At 53.2% G+C, this 19,553-nt stretch overlaps 1 protein-coding gene across 1 annotated transcript in view; it reads right to left on the bottom strand.

Annotated features, from left to right (window-relative positions):
* Window positions 1–18,145, bottom strand: part of CCDC13 (coiled-coil domain containing 13) — a gene marked incomplete at both ends in the record, with an annotated part of 33,357 nt that extends 15,212 nt beyond the window's left edge. Inside the window, 10 exons of the mRNA XM_084247204.1 lie at window positions 341–480; window positions 2,598–2,804; window positions 4,238–4,414; window positions 6,406–6,567; window positions 8,457–8,561; window positions 9,738–9,854; window positions 13,329–13,418; window positions 15,011–15,153; window positions 16,109–16,257; window positions 17,925–18,145. Of these exons, the coding sequence (XP_084103330.1) occupies window positions 341–480; window positions 2,598–2,804; window positions 4,238–4,414; window positions 6,406–6,567; window positions 8,457–8,561; window positions 9,738–9,854; window positions 13,329–13,418; window positions 15,011–15,153; window positions 16,109–16,257; window positions 17,925–18,145 (1,511 nt within the window). The remainder of the gene's footprint in view (window positions 1–340; window positions 481–2,597; window positions 2,805–4,237; window positions 4,415–6,405; window positions 6,568–8,456; window positions 8,562–9,737; window positions 9,855–13,328; window positions 13,419–15,010; window positions 15,154–16,108; window positions 16,258–17,924) is intronic.
* Window positions 18,146–19,553: the final 1,408 nt, after the last annotated feature.

Raw genomic sequence — 19,553 nt, 5'->3', positions numbered from 1 at the left:
GCTCAAAATGAGACAGAACCAGGAGACAGCAGAGCCTCGAACAGTCCAACACGGGTCTGAGGATCCTGGGAGCAAGCGCATTTCGGGGCCAGCGTGGAGAGGACATTACAGGGAGCTGCAAGCCTATGCTCTCGCAGCAGCAGTATCGGGCCTCGCTGGCTCCTTCCCGCAGACGCAGGGCTAATGCACTCGAGAGGCAATGCACTCCTATTGGAAGGACAATGCCACAGGCATCTTAAAGTTGCAGCCGTGGTTTCCCATCAGAGGCAGCAGGAAACAACTTTTCTTCTGAATAATTAATATTCACTTTCCAAGCCCTCTGCCCCATTTCTTTTCTTACCGAGACGATCCGAGCCTGCCAGCCTGATCGCCTGCTGAGGCTGGGGACTTGGTCAGGCCCTGGTCCTCTGGAAACTTGGTGTAGGTGGGGTTGACCTCTGGCCCGCGGGACCCCTCGCCTGCTCCTTTATTCCGAAGGTACTGCAGGGCACAGACATGGGTTCGATTCTCAGGGCTTTGGCTCAGAGGTTTGGAGAAGGCAGGAGGGGGGCTTGGCTTGATTTCGGGGCTTTCAGGGAATGTGAAAGAGACTTCTTTTCAGGAGTGAAAAGCGAGGGCTGTTTGGTGAAGGCACTCCTTGCATGACAATGACATCTAATAATGCCTCTCTTCAGAAAGCCCGCTGGTGGCAGTGACTGGCTGTTCTACATTCAGGTCCCACCGGGAAGAACATGACCTTCGAGGAGGAGGAGACCAGAGGCGGACTCCTCTATCCTCCAGTGGGCCCACATGTGGAGGAAAGCCAGGTGTGCCCAGAGGCCAGCTGCCTTTGTCACTGGAGACACTTGGACCTTCTAGACGCCCAGAGCCAGAGAGGCTGGCAGGGCCTCAGCCAGGGCAGGCAGGCTTGGGGCAGGCTGGGCTTCCCAGGCACCTTCCCTCCTACTTCCCCTCCCAGTTCTAGAAGAACAGCTGATGAGACCAGGCTGAAGAAGGAACATTAGAAGCCCCCTAGCAGACCAGGCCACCCTCAAGGGATGGAGGGTTGGCGTGAACCCAAATAATTTGACATGTCCCCCTGCCCCACCCATTCTGAGAAAACCCGCAGCAGGCACCAACTTGTCCGGTGGGCAGTGCTTGGCTCCCAACCAGCTGGTGACCTATGACATAAGAATCAGTCTTCTTTTAAAAAATAAAACAAAACAAGAATCAGTCCTTTTTGTGCCTGGAAGCTGAAGCATGGTGAGGTGAGCAAGCCGGACTGTTCTGTGATCCCCTTCAACCTTCGCTACCCAGGAACCTGGGGTGGGAAGCAGGGTGAGGACTGCAAGACGTTGCAAGACACATTCAGTGCCACGTACATTCTCCCAGCCTTGGGGGCTTCAGCATTCTCTCCCACAAGCCATCCTGTGGCCCCAGGCTATTCTGGCCTCCGGGCAGGTGGGACAGCTGCAGAACCACCTGCCACCACCGGCCTGAAGCCGGGGCTGAGGGGCCCTGGGTTCCTGCTCATCGGACCGGGCAGTGGGTCCCTGGAACAAAGGGCAGGGCTGCTCTGTGACATACCTTTGGGTCTACCAGTCAACCCGGCTGCGAGGCTCCCCTGTCACTGAGCCCTATGTGCTGGCCAAGGAAGCCTCCCGGGGGTCACCAACTCCCCATTCCGAGCACTAGCACCACAGGGAGGAGCCACAGAGCCCACAGTGCTGACTCCTGGCAGGCCGGACTGTGCGCTTGGGCGCTTGCCGTACGGCTCCAGGAGCTCACTCGTTGGACAAGCGTGTTGTGGGCATCTACTATGTGACTGATGTCAGGCACTGAGGCCCCAGGCCTATGTCCCTCAAGGGGACATGGCGGGAGAGAAGGGGGAAATGATTATACAGAGCGACAAAGTCTGGCGCGGGTATCCACAGTGAGTCAGGAGCATGCCCGAGACCGCCACATGATACACAATGGGCGTCCAGGCAGCTCCGGCGACTAGGCAAGACCTTAAGGCAGAGGGGCAGCTGGCGAGGTGGGGGGGGGAGGGGAGAGAAGGTGCGTGCGCAGGCCTGGAGTGAGGAGAAAGCAGTGCCTGTGAGATGCTAAGCAGCATCCGCTGGCCAGGGTGTGGGGGAAAGGGAGGGATGGAGAGAAGATGCAGGAGGGGCGGCAAGAGCCAGTCAGACGGTGTTCAGCAAACTGGATGAGGAAGTGTGGCTTTCCTCTGCCGTCCTGCTGCCTGGAATATGAATGGAAAGGCTGGCATTGTCACCACCATCTTGGATCATGAAGATGAGGACCACAGGGAGGGCCAAAGAGGGTGAGCTGGCAGGAACCTGGACCCTTGAGGACTGGGGGAGGGGATGGGTGATAGAGCAAAGGCAGGTTCTATGCAGAGTGGGGAGACCATCAGGATTGTACCTTAGAGAGGAAAGTTCTGTGCAGAAGAGCCAGGGAGCCAGAAGGAAGCAGGGGGGCCAAAGCAGAGGCAGGTAGGAAGTGGTAGGGCCTGAGCAAATGCCCTGGAAAGAAGGAGCCACTGAGCTTACTCTGGGAATGGGTGGACTTGCTCGGGCTTGAAGATGAATGCTTGGTCGGGCCAGCGCCCTACTCACCTGCACACTGAGTTGCCCGATCTCCAGCTCCAGCTGCCGCACTTTGGCCTCCCGCTCAGCCACCATGGCCTGCAGCTGGGCAACAAGGCTGCTGCTCCGCTGAGCCTCGTTGTTGAGCTGCTGGTCCAGGCGGTGCTGGGATGCTCGAGTCTTTTCCTCCTGCAGACTCAGGCTACCCAGAATCTCCTGCAGCTGCTTCAGCTGGTCCTGGGAGGAGCAAAGAGCAGGGCAGGCGAGGGTCAGCCATGGGCCCTGGGCAAGACAGGACAAGGGAAGCGCGCCTCCCCCGCTCCCAGTGGCCCACCTTGCTCTTGCAGGAAACTAACAGTGGGATAGGACCTGTTCCCCTGGGAGGCAGGAGGAACACCTTCTTGCCTGCCTTCAGGTGGGTTCCCATAGGCAGGTGGGGACCACACCCTTTTCCTGGCCTTAACTTCCTTCTCCCTGAGATGGGGCCAAGGACATGCAAGGAGCTCTCAGGGCACAGAAAGTGGTTCAGAAGTTGGCCCCTTAGTCAGTGGGAGATACTTGGATACAAAGAAATCCTATTCCACTCTGTTGAGAGATTGCCCTTGAAGGCAGTACCTAGACCCCCCAGCCAGGGATCCTTCAGTCCCTGAGAAGTCCCACAGGAGAGTCCTGGGGCAAAAGTTTCCCACCGGGGGACCACCAGAAAGGACCTTGTCAGCGATATAGAACAGGCTATGGGGCACAACTTGGAATTCAGAGTCCAAAACTCTGAGCTGCCTCAGGTCCCAGTGAGAACAGACGAGGGGCAAGAAAGCAGAGAGGGGGCCTCCCTGGTGGTGCAAGGGGTTAAGACACAAACTATGAAGCTATCCACAGCCACTGCAGCATGAGTTCGATCCCCAGCCAGAGAGCAACCCACATGACACAGCAGACTCTCCTGACTTGCCTGCTGCTCCCCTCAGCAGTGTATTTCAGTCCATCTGCCTGTTCTGTTCCCCACTCTGTCTCTGGTGAATCCTCTCACCCCCTCCCCGCACCTCTGGCCTGTACCCCAGTTCTTGTATGAATAAATAAATAAATCTTAAAAAAAGAAAGCAGTGAGGACTTGCTAATCGAGTAAGGTTTTACAGTCAGGTTAACCTGGTTTGACCTCCACTGTGTGGTCTTGAGGGACTTGTCTAACTATTTGGAGTCTCAGTTTCCCCATCTACAAAATGAGATTATAACACATGATAATAAGGGTTTGCCCTAAGCATAATGAACTACCACTATGGACGCCACCCATGCCCAGAAGGGGAGGAGCTCTCTGGTATCTCACAGGCAAGAATTTGTACTGGCCCACCCAGTTGTCCCTTCCATTCCGTGATGAAGAGTAAGCCAGGGGCCATCCCATTTCCTCCCCCTCATCCATTTCTTCCTCCTTTGGGGTCCACAGGCCCAGCAGCTTGAACTGGCACCTATCCCGCACCACACAACCTGCACCCCGGGGGGAGCCTCCACGCTGCTCCTGTCCCTGGCCTGGGGTCCATCTGGAGGCCGTGGACTTTTGGGTTATGCAGGTGCATTCTGGGGCTAGTGAGGGCTCATTGTGGCTAGGGCTGGGGTTGGGGGAGGTTCAGCCTTGGGGGACCAGGCCCTGGCTTTCGCCCCCCCGCAGTGGCTGGCCATACCATGAGGGCATCAATGAGCTCATCATCGTGCCGGCCCTTTTCCACTAGGGTGCCCATCTGACTCCTGAGGGTCTTCACATCATTTGACAGAACCTTGTTCCGGGACTTCACGCCCTCAAACTTCTTCTTTAGCTCCTCAAGCTCTCTCTGCAGGGCATCACGCTCACCTACAAGTTTCTGTAATGAAAACACACAGTCATGGGCAGCAGGGGCTGAGCAGGAGCTCGGTCACCTCTGGTCTCTCGTCTCCACTTGTTGGGGAGGCCCAGAGAAGCGGGAAGACTCATTGAAGGTCACAGAGCAAGTCAGTAGAGCCAGGGCCCGGACTCCTGGCCTGGGTCTCTTGGGGCCATCAGGCAGGCTGCAGCCACCCTGGCCTCAGTACATGGCAGGCATCAGCAGTGGCTGACAGTGCCCCTCCCCTCGGCCAAGAATGCAGGCCTCCAGGCAGCTGCCCCTGCGTGGCCAGCGTCAGACATGAGGAAAGCACAGGCTGACTCGTGTGTCCTCCAGAAAGCAGGGCTGTCCCACCCCCGAGATGGGAAGGGAGAAAAGCCACACTCTGGTGAGCAGCACTTAGTCTAGGGTTTAAACTCACCCCAAAAGAGCTAGAATGAAAAGGGAGGTTCCACCTGCCACTCCATCCCTCCTCTCCTCCAGCATGTCCGGCACACCACCCAGGCTGCACCTCACTTTGGTAAGTCTCAAGTTGGAAACTCATGTAGGACACACACCTCACACCTCTGCAGTCTCTCGTCCATTCCTTCCTTCCCAGATACTTCCCGAGGGCCTACTATGTGCTGGGCACTGTTATAGGTGCTAGGGATACAGCAGAGAACAAAACAGAGTCCTTTTTTCCAAGGAGCTGACATCCTAGTAGGGGAGACAGATGATGGCAAATGGTGACAAAGCCTAATTAAAAAATGGGGAGAAAGGTTGGGGTCGGGATGATGGCATGATCAGGAAAGGCCTCGCTAAAAAGATGACATCTGGCCAGAGGCTGAAGGAGGTGAGGGTGAGAGCAAAGGCCCTGGGGTAGAACATGTGTGGCAGGAATGCAGTGAGCAAGGTCAGGGGCAAGGTCAGAGGCCCAGGCTAGGTAAACCCTCAGGATCGTGACCGAGAGAGCAAGAAGGGTCTGGGGCAGAGGGTGACATCTGATTTGGTCTTGAGGATTAATTATCATTGAACAAGTTTTTTCAGATCCTTGGCGAAGTGAATTCCAGGCATGAAAAATACTAAATCATGCTGAATCTGTAGGGCTGCATCTATCTGCAGGGAGGCAGCCAGCACTCCCCTGCTGCTCTGCTGGCCACATCCTCCAGGCTCTCAGGGGTGCCTGGCAGAGGAGGGCCCTGGGGAATCCTCTCCTTCCACTGCACTGCGCAGTACAGTCAGTCCAACGGTTTCAACCTGTGGGGTTCCCTGTGGCACACAAGCCTGAGCCAGTTGCACTCACAGCCAACACTTCAAAATCTCAACTCCCCATCTCCCTTGATCCTACCCCCTGTCTCACCTCGACACCCTCTACACTCACTAGAAGTCCTCCACATCCCTCCCACTCTGAGTCCCAAATCCGCGCACCCTATAGAGTTAACCCTCAGTGTCCCGGGCCCTCGGTCGAGTCTCACATGGACAACTACATCTGCCTCCCATGCCTCCTCCGACCTATCCCCCGAGCCTGACTATGTAACCACCCCAAATGCATGCGGACCACGTCCTTCCACAACTTACAGCCCCCTAGGACTGTCTATCCCTGGGGCCAGTCAGTGCCCTCTGTTGCCTGAGCTGGTAGCTGGGTTTCTGGCACCTGTAGCACAGCGCTGAGAGGCAGCCCTGGCGCTGAGCCCAGCCTCCTGCAACTCTCCTTTAAGTGCGTCCAGCCCTATCACCCCTCTGGGGCCACCGCCCTCTCTTCTTTGACATCGTGAGTTTCAGAGCCAATGTGTCCGAAGCAGCCGGGAGGGGGCCGCCCAACCAATGTTCATGAAATGGGTTCAGCGTGAGGACCCCGTCAGGTTGCTCAAACTGGGTTGACGGGGCACGAGGGACAGAGGCGACCCACAGTCCCAGAAGTCTGCCACCTACACGGAGGGGGGCTCAGGCCTGCGCAGGGGTGTGCTGATCTCCCTGTGCCCCAGCCCGACTGCCTTCCTGGCACGCGTTACCTCCCAGCTTTCCTGTTTTTCCCTTTCCAGCGTGCGGATCCTCAGGAGGTTTCTCTCTTGTGCAGACAGCTTCCTTGGGTCTGGGTAGATGGGCAGCTCGTCACTGATCGCGCCTGCAGACCGGCTCCGGGTCTGTCCCAGCTGCTTCTCAAGCTCTCGAACCTGAGGATGGCAAAACTCATTCCCTAACGGTCTGCACTCAGAGGGGCCACCTTGAAGTGCGGGGGGAGACCCAGACCTGGGAGGGAAGGGACAGCCAGTCTCAGCACAGGAAGAACTCTGACAGACCACCTAAGACAAGACGGGGTGGGCTCCTCAAGGGGGCCGCCGTTCCCAGACACTTGCAGAAGACGCTGCAGGGGGACAGCGGGGCTTGGAAACTGAGAGGTCAGCTCCAAGCCTCACTGGCTGTGTAACTGTGCACAGGTTACTTAACTTCTCTGAACCTCAGGCCCATCATGTGGAACACCCCTGCATGACGGTGCTCTGAGGATCAGTATCCTGGACTTGGCTCAGCCTGTGACTCCAAAAGATGCTTCTGAGAATGACAGATCTTAGACTCCCCTCCAGTGCACAAGTCAGAGCTCCAGGGAATAGGCTGGGCCCCTGAACATTAGACAGGTGGTTTTAGCAATAGGCAACTTGGAGAAACCCCAAGATGGCCAGGTGAAGCCCTCAGCATGGAGGCTGCCACTGGAGACAGGCAGGTAGATGACAATCCACAGATCAAAGGCTTTATCACACAGGGTGTAAAGTGGCTAACACCAAAGTCCTCCTAATCCTGGTTTCTGTGCCAACACAACTAATGATGGAACAAAGTTGGAAAAAACCTGAGTCAGGGCAAATTCACTAGGATCTCTAACAAGAGCAGCTGCCTGGCCATGAAAGCACGTGTCAGCGCCCTCATGCGGTGCAGCGGGGTAATTCTTACACTCTTGAAACATGAAAGAAATCAGAAGTAGTTTCAATCATTTATTTATACAATTTAACAACAAAAGTAATAAATAACGTGTCGAGTGCGTATTATGGCCAGGAACTGTGCTGGGTCCTTGACAAATGTTCTTTCATTCAGCCCCACAATAACCCTAGAGGGCAGGCACCGGTACATGCATTTTACACATGAAGAGACAGAGGCTCAGAGAGAGGAAATGATTTGCCCACGATTACAGAACCTGTAGATCAATGGCAAAGACCAGGCTCAAGCTCAGGCCTCTGGAACTCTAAGACACTGGTCATTAAACAGTTTTTTTGAGACCCCCCCTCTCCCTGTTGGCTTCAAAGATCCCAAGGGAGGCCATGTGGATTCAGGTCACCCAGGACCTGTGAACCCAAACTCCCCTGGGATGGAGGCGACATGTTTGGCAAACAGTGGGAGCTATACACTTATTCCTGCGTTTCTTGGTCTGAAGGGAAAAGGGGGCGGCGATAACCACAGCTGACCTTCGCATGGCAGTAGCGGGGCAGAGCATTGTACTCATTCAGTGCTCCCGACGTCCCTGTGCAGAGGTCATCCTCCCAGCACACAGGGGAGGGCACGGAGGCACTGAGAGGTGAAGTAACTGGCCCGAAGGGAGGGCCGGGATGTGAATCCAAGTAGCCTGGCTCGAGAGTCCTGCCGCTTGGCCTCCAGAGGAGACCAAGATGTTTAGAACAAAAGAGGGAGTCAAGGCTAGGCTGGCTTTTTATTGGGTAATTAAAAAAGGACAAGCATCTGGACATAACTGGAAAAAGCCTACAAATACAACAGTCATGCAAATTTACGTGAACTAGGGAAAATATGCCTGGAGTAAAATAAATCAAAGGCTTTGGCTTTTGTGAAGCACCAGGGCCTGGCGTGCAGTAAGTGTTACGTAAATGCTTGTTCATTAAATAACAAATTAAAGTCAGGCTGCTTGGGGAGGAAGCACAACAGCAGCCTGCAAGTACACCCTGCGAGCCCACGGGCCTTGCTTGGGTCCTGTGTGTCCTTTTGGGTCCTGTGTCTCCAGTGGGGGTCAGGGTGGGTCTTTCCATGGCTCAGGGGCAGGGAAGCCTGATGACTCAGTACTCACCTTGCTCTGCAACACGAGAATTTGCTGAGCTCGGCCCCGCCAGGACCCCGGCGAGGACAGGAGCTGCTGGACATTCACATCCTCCCCGACCTCACTGACCAGCACCTGAGAAAGGCAAGGTCAACAGTAGGGCTGGGGGCGCGCATCCCCCCACAGTCCTAGACACAGGGCTGGGTGCATGGGGAGCCCAGAAGCCTGGCCTCCTCCTTTACGACCTTCCCTGCAGCTCAAAGGCCGGTTGACCAAGCTCCAGAGCGGTTCTCCCTGGGAAAGCAGCAAAGCGATCACTCCCAGCATTTCTCGGCAGCGCTGCCAACAGTCAAGAAAATGCTGACAATGCCCAGATGGGGCCCCCTGCTCTTAACATATTCTGGGATGGGCGAACCACAAAGCTGGCCAATACCTGTTTCCTTAACTTATTCACCTGTCACCTAGAACTGAGGTAGGTCATTTTGGATGCTGCACAAAGCACTCTGTCACCGGCCTCACCCTTTGGGAAGAGCCACGGACCAGAGGCCAGTTGAATGCAGCAAGGAGGCAGACAAAACTGAATGTGACCTGGGGACACCTCATTCTAGAAGGGCACCCCAATGTGGCTGTCGGGGTGGGAGGGGCTGTGTTTAGGCCCTACCTCAAGGCCCTGGGCCCTCTGAAGACTGTCACAGAAACCCACAGAAACCCGATCTAGCTCTAGCAGCCCCAGTCTCAGGCGCTTGTTTCCACAATAGAACACTGTTTTGGAAATCTTGGCTGGCCTGAGTGGTTCCAGCAGGGAAGACAAACGCCAGAGAATTCACTATGTAAATAAAAATAAATAACGAACCAGCTGGGCCTGTGTCCCAATTCTGAGTATTGCCTTTGAAAGGGGCCTTTAAAACACAAACAACCTATTCATTTTTTAATATTACAGCAGGCAGAGGGCAGGAGGCAGGTCTTGGCAGCCTTCCTTGTCCAAGGTGGCTGACTAAGGAAAGACCTAAGATCTTTTGGGGTGTACACAGCACAAGGAAAGGAGAAAGAACTCTCCCGAGTGGACAGCACTGTTCTCCTTGGTCCAGGGCTGGATGGGCACCATGAAGGTGAGTATGCAGGGGCAGCCAGCAACCTCTTCACCAGATGGGTCTGCATCAAAGGCTGGTAGAAGGAGGTTACTGGACATGGATCCTGAGCCAGTGCAAGCAGCAAGGTGCACGTAGGCCAAGTGCTTGCTGCTCCTGAATGGAGGCATTCATTGTCCCAGCCACGGGCAGAAAGAAGACCTGAACTCTGACCCTGAGGTACCTTCTGGGCCATCCGGAGCTCCTGCTTCATGGCCTGGATCTGGTTGCGGAGGTCACTCATTTTCAGGTTGGTGGCTGCCAGCCTGTCCTGCAAGACCTTCACCACCGGGGTCTCTGGCTGGTTGGGAAGGAGAGGAGGGTCACATGTTACTACAGTAATAAAGATGCTAGCCCCAATGACCGAGGTATGTGCCAGCTACGGTGCCAAGTGTGTGACAGGAGCAGCTCAGTGAAGGCTCACAAAGCCCTGTGAGGCAGGTCCTAGTGTCAGTCCCCTAGAGGCAAAGCAGGTGCTGGCAGAGGGTTAAGACCTCCTTGGTTAGGGGTATCTGGCAGGGAAAGGTGGAGCATGGGCATGAATTCTGGCAGCCCACCCCAGGGGGCTGAGGCCTGGGCTCAGAGTGTTGCTTATACAAGTATGGATGCATGCGGTAGCCACAGAGGGAGAGCATCTGGAGGGGGCCCATGGGCTCCACCAGTCCCAGACACTTCCTAGGTGTGGGTGCTCACTGCTATGCTCAGAGACTGGCATCCCAGCTCACCCATCTTCACTCAAAATAAAGAGGGAACTAGTTCACTCACACAAGGCAATGCCAGCTGGACAAGAGGGCCACAACCCTCCTAACTCAGGGCCTCTCCCCGCCCCAGAATCATCATCCTGGCCCATGACAATGGGCTTATGGAACAGAAATAAAGTTTCAGTTTTGTTTCCAAACACTCCATTTCTATGGTATGAAGAGTGGCTGCAGCGATGAAAAGTGCTTGCTGGGGACACTGAGGGCAATGTATTTTATTTTCAAAATTATGCTTGACTTTAACTAGTTGGATGTAAGTTTCCCTCAGTGTGCTGCCGTTTCTGTCTCTCTCCAGGAGACATTCCTGAGGACTCCAAGGTCAGCCCATTCAAACTCCTTCCACCAGGTCCCAAGATGGGGGCACGACAACCTACGCACAGGGATGGCTGGGGTGACCTAAGTGTGCCCAGAACCTGATGGTCCCCTGCACTGGCTGAGTCTCCTTCTTAAGCTGTGGCTGGTGTCTGGGCACCTGGGCAGCAGAAACGTGCCCCCAGGTGGATGCAGAGGCCGCTGCTCCTGCCCCAGCAGACCTGGCGGGCAGGCTGGGTGCTACAGTGGCTTTCTTGGGAGAACAAACAAAATCTCCTGTGAATGCTAGTGTGAAGATAGACCCAATTATAGGGGGTCTGGAAAGTTCCGTTAGCAGGAGGAGGCCAGGTTTATTTATTTATTTATTTGTTTATTTAAAGATTTTTTTTTTTTCATTTATACAATAGCTGGGGTAAAGGCCAGAAGCACAGGAGGGTGAGAGGAGCACTGAGTCTCTGGCCAACCCAGCTGAAAAACACTGGTCAGGGAAACTAGAGCTGGACACCAGGTCCAGAAACTCTGGCCTCATCTGGTTCCCTCAAGGCAGGAAAGGGTAACAAATACTTCCTGTTCCACTTCCTCACAGTGCCACCAAGAGGCTAGACAGGATAACGGACGTGAACAGACCTTGCAAACTGGGAACTCAAATAAAACACAAATGTGGCCTCCCGGGTGGCGCAGCAGTGAAGCTGTCCGCAGCCTCTGCAACGCCGGGTTCAATTCCCGGCCAGCCAGAGAGATTCCCACACGGTGCAGCAGACCTCTCCTGTCGCGCCTGCTGCTCCCCTCAGCAGTGCTCCTCTCACCCTCCTGCGCTTCTGGCCTGTACCCCAGCTATGGTATAAATGAAAAAAAAAAAAAAAAAACTTAAAACAAAAACACAAGCCTGGCCTCCTCCTGCTAACGAGCTGCTTTCAGTCTGCCCTGGTGGGGCAGCAACACCCCTTGCCTACCAGCATTTCTGTGCCTTGACCCTCATCGGCCCTGACGGGTGGAGGTGCGGAAACTGTGGGACTATAGCATGTCTGACACGACTGTTGTGACTCGTCCAGGGCATGGAAAGAGCACCCAGATTGGACCTGGATCTAGAACCCAGGTGGTGACGCCCTCTCGAGCTGTAATACAGCCTCCACAGAACTAATGATGCTGATGGGATAATGCGTCTGAAGGTCTGACAGCGGTGACGCTCAGTAGCCTGGCTTGGGTGGGCAGCTGGCGGCGGGGCTGAGGGTCAGATGGTGTTCCGGTGAGCGGCCGCGAGCTCGAAGATGAGTAGCCGTTACCCCTCCAACCCTGGCAGGCCTGGTCGTCCCCTCCTGGACAGCTGGGCCAGCCGTACCTCCCTGACATTTCTGGAAAGCTATTTCTGCCCAGAGTGACATTCCACAGGCCTTGTGGGGGACATGGGCAAGGGCATACCCCTCCTGAGCCTGGTCTGTTTTCTTTGAGGAGATGACAGAAATGCAGTCCGCAAGGAGAGGACAATGCCCATGCTGGCACACTAGGCCTCCCCAAGCACCACACAGAGGGAGGCTTTCAGCTCCTCTCTGGAATGCGCTGTAGCCTGCAGGCCTCTGAGCACGGCTCGGGCTTGGGCTGCCCCAACAGTCTAAGGAGGGGGAACATCACTTTTGTTCCCTCTCTGCTCAGAAGATGCCCTGGGAACACACGTGGTGCTGATGAATTGAGGCTGCTGCCCATCACCCATTCTTCAGCCAGAAACCTCCCAGGCTCCCTGCAGTCACAGGACAAAGTCAAATCTCCTGCTGTAGCTGCCATTTAAGGTTTCCCTCCATAGGTGACATAGGTGACCATACCAGTTTTTTGGTTTGTTTGGTTTTTTTGTTTGTTTTGTTTGTTTTTTTTGTTTTTTGGCTTATGTTAGTTACCCTTTCTCCCTCTTGGGTCCTGGGTTGCAAGCAAATATTATCCAGCTGACACCCAGCCAGCAGGCAGAACAGGAATAGTGAGTGCTTCCAAGCCTTGAGCTTGACTTGGACTGTTCGTGATGGAAGGCCCTCCTCCATCCACCTTCTCCAGTAAAGTACCTCAGAAATCCCCTCCTGCATTTCACCTCGTGGTTGCCTCAGATGAAGGATGTGCTCCCTTTGTGAATTCAGAGCCTGGGGGCTGTCTCTGAAGGCCCCATCCCCCTCCATCCTTCAGTATCTCCCCTGTGGTCAGATACTCTGTATTTGCTTCCTTTGTCACAGGGCTCAGAAAATTCTGTCAGACTCAACAAGTGATTGAACAAGCAGCTTCTCCCCGGGGACAGCTCCAGTCAGGGACGTGGAGGTGCTCAATGCTCTGGATAGACCAGAGGCAGCTTAGCCATGTCCCTGGGAGCCAGGGTAAGCCCTGAAGTACATGCAGTCAGGCCTGCCCAGGGCAGAGCCCCTCCACTGCCTCCCTAGCACCAAACAGGCACGAGACTGGCCTTAAGGAGACAAAATCACTCCTGGTCCTGAGGGTCTAGAGTTCAGGCCCCTCAGGTAATAGCCTTCTCTGGGGACAGAAGCAGAGTTTGAACCTCAAGGCCTCCATTTCAGGTCAGAGACTCAGTTACTGCTCCCTGCTGGCTGTGGGCACTGCCTCAGCCACGCAGGGCAGGCCAGGACCCCAGGCAGAGACACTATGCTTCCACGGAGGAGCAGAGGCCCAAGCTGATGCCTGCATCTCAGACCCCCCCAAGAGAGAAGTCATACCAAAGTTCTGTCTCCCATCTGGGCCTTCGGCGACTTCCCTCCTGCTTCGGTAGCACCCTTGGCTGGCAATCTGGCTGGCGCTGCCTGCAGCTGAAAAAGCAAACCTCAAACTTAATATTTAACTCTGCCCAGCAATGGCAGCATATGAGTCCAGCGCCCTGGGGCTGCGTCAGATGTGTGGTTACTGGTCCCCAGAGATTGTCCTTTGGGTTCACTTTAGGATTCCCCTTGGGTTCGCTTTAGGATCATCAGTGGAGGCACTCTCCTTTGCCAGCTGCTTTGCCATAGGAGCGGGGTTAATGGGTTGTCTGCCTGCCTCACTCCCCCGTCGCAGGATAAGCGCTGTCCTGGGGTAGCATGGTCTGCACCCTGCAGGTCTAGCAACCGTCGGGGGGTGGAGAGCAAAGGAGCTGTGGGCTTTGTGCCACAGACAAGGAGACAGCTCAGGACACAAGGAACCTGTCACATGGCTCACAGCCTGGAGACCAAGGTCATTACCCACCAGCCCACCAGCCCTTTCCTGGTTTCCCAACTGCTCTTCACATAAACACCATGCCCTGTCTGACAAGGATGGGCATGGTGTGCCCTCCCACCTCTTTGGCCTCATCTCATTCCAGTCTTGGCCACACTAGTTTCCTTCCTGGCCATCTTCCCTGCTCAGGGCCTTTGCACTGGCTGGACCTTCTGCATGAGCCCTTCATCCACCTTTTGGTGTCTGGTCCCTTCTCATCCTTCCACGGTGCACACCCCCTCCCTCCTCTGAGAGGCCCTGGGTGCGGGGCTATCTCTCGGGAAGGCAAGGACCATGACTGTTTTGACACCTAGTTTCCCCATGGTCTATCACAGAGCCTGGGATGGTTCCCGAAAAATATGTTTAGCATAAAGCTCTGTTTCACTGCCAACTATAATGATGGAGGGGATTTTGGAAAGCAACAAAATTGGATTTGAAAGTTGGCACCACACACTGTGTGACTTGAGAAAGCCTCTTAACCTCTTCCAGTCTCAGCTCCTTCAGCCATAGAAGGAGAAACTACATAGACTTCTCCAGCACATGGATGCCATTCTAGCTCCTCGGGGACCATGAGCTGCTGGGGCCCTGGCCCTGCTCAACTGGAGGGGTCCGTGATTCACTGTGGGGGGGCAGGGGACAACAAAAAGGGAAGATGGAGTAAAGTGAGACCGACTAGTGGAATGCTTCTAGCTCGAGCTTCAAATTGGCAGGAACCCCGTTAATTTATTGAACAAACCCTTACTAGTCCTTACCATGTGCTGGGTACTATTCAAAGCATTTTACAAGGTTACCTCAGTTAATCCTCAGAAAGCCTTAGGGTGAGCGCTATCATTACTGTCCAGCGGCAGCTGGAGGGAAATGAGGAAGAGTTTAGAACTTGCTCAGTTATAAGGCGAATCAGTGCCCCAGCTGAGGCTCCCACCCAGGTAGTCGGGCTCCAGGTCAGCACCCTTAGCCACGACACCAGGCTGCCTCGCACGCCCTCTGCTCCCTCTGTTCCCACACTCCGCTCCTCTCCAGATGTGACAAGACCATGGGCCTCAATGCACACACGGGCCCACAAACCCTTCAGAAGGACCCAAAGCCTCTAAGTGTGGCTTCTCCTCTCTGAAGGAGTGGCCCAGGGTCCAGAGTGTCCCCTCAGGAGGCAGGAATGACCAAGGCCCCTCACTTCCCGCTCCAGCTCCTGGATGCGTTTGGTCAGCTGCTTCACTCTGGTTTTCGCACCCTCTGATTCCGCCATCAGCACCCGGTTCCTTTTAGACAGCTCAACAATTTTGGTGGCAATCACATCCCCAGCTACACCGGCCGTCCCTAAAACGAAATGGCGGTGTCAATTAAAAACATAGGCCCACACCTCAAATTTACGCCACACCACCAACGGCGCTGGGGCTTTCAAAGCCGTGGCGCTGCATGGAGTGTCGGAGGCACGTCAAGGAGGCCAGAGTTGCTGGGGCGCAGTGGGAAAGGACAGGAGGCTCCAGAAGAGGTGTCTGGCGGGATGGACATGGGGGAAGTCGCCTGGAGAGGGGCCGTGCAGAAGGTGGGAGCCAGCTCTGCTTGGCCACTGGCTGACGGTGTAGCCAGGGAGGCCCTCGTCCCGTCTGGAGGGCAGGTTTGTCAGATGGCCTGCAAGGTTGCTACAGCAGGACAGTGGCAGACACCTTCTCAGGCCGACTTTTTAACATGACTGTGGGGCCACTCAGAACAAGACAGAAAGGCAGCTGGTGGAAGGGAAACAAAGGTACCCGATAGCTTTCCAATCAAGGCAGCCAGCCTTGCTGCTGCTGGCCAGGGCAGCTAGAGGACACATCAGGAGGCCGAGCTTGGCACAGACCTGCATCGAAGGGCTATCAAAGGGAGACAAGCATCATGAGCATCAAGGTGGACATTTGGCTCCCTTGCCCCTTTATTAGGTTATTTTGGGAAAAAGGGGGACCAAGAGAGGATGGACTCTGCTGGTCCACCGAGCAGGCTGTGGACATCATGGAGGCCCCATGTCGCGAGGCCAGCTGGGTCACCTGCTCTGCCTGAATGCCCGCCTGCTGCCCCCAGTTCCTGGTGCTCTTGCGCTCTCATTTCCTCGTGTGCTGGCTCCCTTGGCCTGCTCTCCTCCTAGCCCTCTCCCTCACTCCAGACTGGTCTGGATGAGTGTAACCATAGCTGGCCCTTGGACACCTGCCTTCTGCCCTGTCAGGTGGGCCCAATGGCAGATCGTGAGCCAACCTGGGCCCTGGGGCAGGGGCTGCTGCAGCGACGGAGGACTGACCTGTGAAGGCAAATCTGTCCTCTTCTATTTTCTTTTTGAGGTGTTTGATTTCAAAGTCCCTTTCTTTCAGTAACTTATACAATCGCCCATTCTCATCCACTGTTTCCCTGAGCTGATCTCGAAGCTGCTCAATCTCATCTTCAAGCACCCTGCAAGGCAAAGGCGGAGTCACAGCACCAGCTGACCAGGGTCAGGCCTCCACTGCCCAGGTTTGCTGTACCTGGTTGATGGTAAGGACTGAGGTATACAACAGGAAGGAGGAATCGAGGAACCTCAGTAAGCAGATTTTAACACTCTTCTGAAAAGTAAGTGACAACGTACAGACATATACACCATACCTGAAAGTAGAAAGAAGGTCTGAAAAGCACTGTTTATTAACAGAGAGCTATATAAAATGCTCCACTCAGAATTCATACTTCTTTCAAGCATCCATGGAACAGATATAAAGATGTATTATATGACAGACTCAAAGGCAACCTAAACAAATCCCCAATAATGGATATCATACAGACCATTTTCTTTAATGGCAATTGACTAATATGAGAAATCAATAGTAGAAAAGACAGCAAATATATAAAATAAAAAACAAAGCCCCAAATATATTGATTTTGGGAGACTAAAAACACCATGCATTTCTAAATCATTTATGACTTAAGAAGAAATCCTTTAGAAGCATTTAGAATGGATTGACTGCAAAAGCAATATATACATAAAAGTATGTGAAAAGCAACCAAAGTGATACTTAGGAAAAAACGATAGTAAACTGGACAGGAAATTGGAATACAATAGATAGTTGGTTTTGTATATTACAAGTTGTCCTGCAAGGCTCTTTTCAACACTTCAAAGCACAAAAAACTGTTGGGTCTGTGACCACTTTGCTATCCGGCGCAGAGCAGGCTCCCTAGGGATAGCTGTTCAGGGAGCAAAGAAGTTATGCAAGTCATAGGAAACGGTAATAATTAGGAATAGCTGTTATTACTACATTTGTTGTCGTTATTATTCCACCAATGACTCAAGTCTCTACCAAGTCCAGTTTTGGGGAAAGATCACCTGGAAACTGGTCTAGAGTTAACTTAGAGATAATATTAGGAACCATATGAATATTTTTCATTTATTGAGAAATCCTTATTTTTTTCCCAATTCGTATTTTTAGGGAGAACATTTTGAAGATTGATAAACCATAACAAGTAGGATTTGAAAGTGGAGAAAATAGATTCTGGGCAAAACAAGAAGCAAAAAGACAGTTTAAATCTGTTGCTTACATGATTAGCAGAGACTATGTATCAATACAGACTTTCTAACAACCAGTAAAAACCAATATGCATCTGCTTGACATCATGGAATTTAGAAAAAAAATGAGGAGCTTCTGGATTCCTTTTAACTTTGTCCCTTTCTATAAAAAAGGTAAGGAACCCACCAATGGCTTCTTGAGGGCGGGCATGTGTGGGTGTGGTTGTGAGTCAAGGAAGGGAAGTTGGCTCAGGAGACCAGTCCCTGAGATCTGGTGGTGGGGTCACGGAGGATCCACCAGTCAGTCAAACACAGTTTTCAAAACTGCACAAGAAAATGAAAGTGAGTAAGCTACAACTTGGTGACTTTCAAAAATTCAGTTTGACTTTAAATGGTCTCTAAATATGTTTCATTTCAAATCATGTCTCGGGAGTCAAGCTCTACTATCAGATGCCAGAGTCTTCAATAACGAGCTGTGTCAAAAGCTCTGACTCAGCTTCGGGACACACATGTAGTCAACCGGACGACGACGATGACCGCACTGCCCTCTCCCTGCAGAACCCGAGGAGGGAGGGCTTGCACTTACCTCTGTGCAAAGCCATTTTTCAAATTTTGCTCCCCGGCCTGGAGAAGGCTGAGGCCACTGGAAATCTCCAAGGACTCCTCTTTGTCATCAGCTTTGCTTTTGAGGCTCAGTTCCTTTTCCTTCCTTTTCTCCATCTGCATCTGCAACCTTTTGTGCTGCATCTCCTGCATGGCCTTGAACTGGCGCCGCAAGGTGTCCTGCGAGCTGTCATCCGCTGCCATCCTGCCCTAGGAGTAGGACAAGGAGTCTGAGCAGAAGCAAACTCCTCCAGGTGTGTATTTCCAGGGAGTGCTCAGCAGGTAATCAGGCTGCTAGCAGCCTCCCACCCTGGAGTCTCCTGTGTGTCCATGGGGAAGTTCCCACACTCACCTTACATTCCCTGACAACCCAAGCTGAGCTGAGCGTCCTCCCACAGCCTTTAAGGGGCACCAGATGCAGAGTGGCATCAGAATACGCCCTGTCACTCGGAAAACGCTGGACTCCTTCCTGTCCTCAAAAGCTGTGATTCTCAACAGTGCACAACAGAACCATCGAATCTCCTCGGAGCTTATAAAATGTAACAGTGCTTGTCCATGTCCCTGAGGCAATTAAATCCCAACTTCTAGGATTTCTACTTTTTAAAATTTGAGGTATAATTTAAATTTAGGTGTAATTTACCTGGTAAAAGGTGCGTACATCCTGAGCATATGACTCTCCACTGAGGTATGCACCTGTGAGGTGGCCACCTAAGGCAGATTCCTCGAGCGGGCTGCCTGTGCCTCCTAAAGTCAGTTGTTCCCCAAGTGGGGACCACTGTTCTGACCTGCACTAGTAAGGAGAATTTGGTGTTTTCTTTTCTTTTTTTTTTTTTTTTAAAGATTATTTATTTACACAAGCCCTGGGTACAGTCAGAAGTGCGGGAGGGTGAGAGAATTCACCAGAGCCAGAGAGGTGAGTAAAACGGGCAGAGTGACAAAGTACACTGCTGAGGGGAGCAGTGGGCGCGCCAGGAGAGGTCTGGGCGCCATGTGGGACCCTCGCCCGGCAGCCAGGGATCCAACTGGTGCTGCAGAGGCTGCGGGCAGCTTCGCAACCCAGCGCTCAACTGCTGCGCCACCGGGGAGGCCCTGGTGTTTTCTTTTTAATCGGCTCCATTCAAATACAATTTGCACAGAAAAAAGCATATCAATTTTATGTGTGCAAATGAATGTTGATGCATACACACATTGTATAAAGCACCTCCACTGTCATACAGAACATTTCCATGACTCCATAATGTTCCCTTGGGCCCCTTTGTAATCAGTCTCCTTGCCAGTTCCAGTCTCAGACAAACTATCCACCTTTTTTCCCTGCTCACCATCATTTTGCCTGTTCTAGAATTCCACTTAACTGGAATCCCTGAGCAGGTAGTCTTTTGTGTCTGGCAAGTTTCCTTCCTTTTTATTTTTGCCTAGCACTCCACTTTAGAGATGCGTCCCTGTTGCTGCATGTATCCTTAATTCATTCCTTTTTACTGCCAGGTAGAGTATTTCACTGCGCAGCTATTTGTTCATCCACGATTTGTTCATACATTCACTAGTTATTGGATATCAGAGCTGTTTTCATTGTCTGCTATTAGGAATAAAAGCATTATGAACATTCATATACGAT

This window comes from Talpa europaea (assembly GCF_964194135.1).
Source record: "Talpa europaea genome assembly, chromosome: 11".
Classification (NCBI taxonomy): domain Eukaryota; kingdom Metazoa; phylum Chordata; class Mammalia; order Eulipotyphla; family Talpidae; genus Talpa; species Talpa europaea.
Note: the sequence above shows the minus strand (reverse complement) of the source record. Positions and strands in the feature narration are given on the sequence as shown.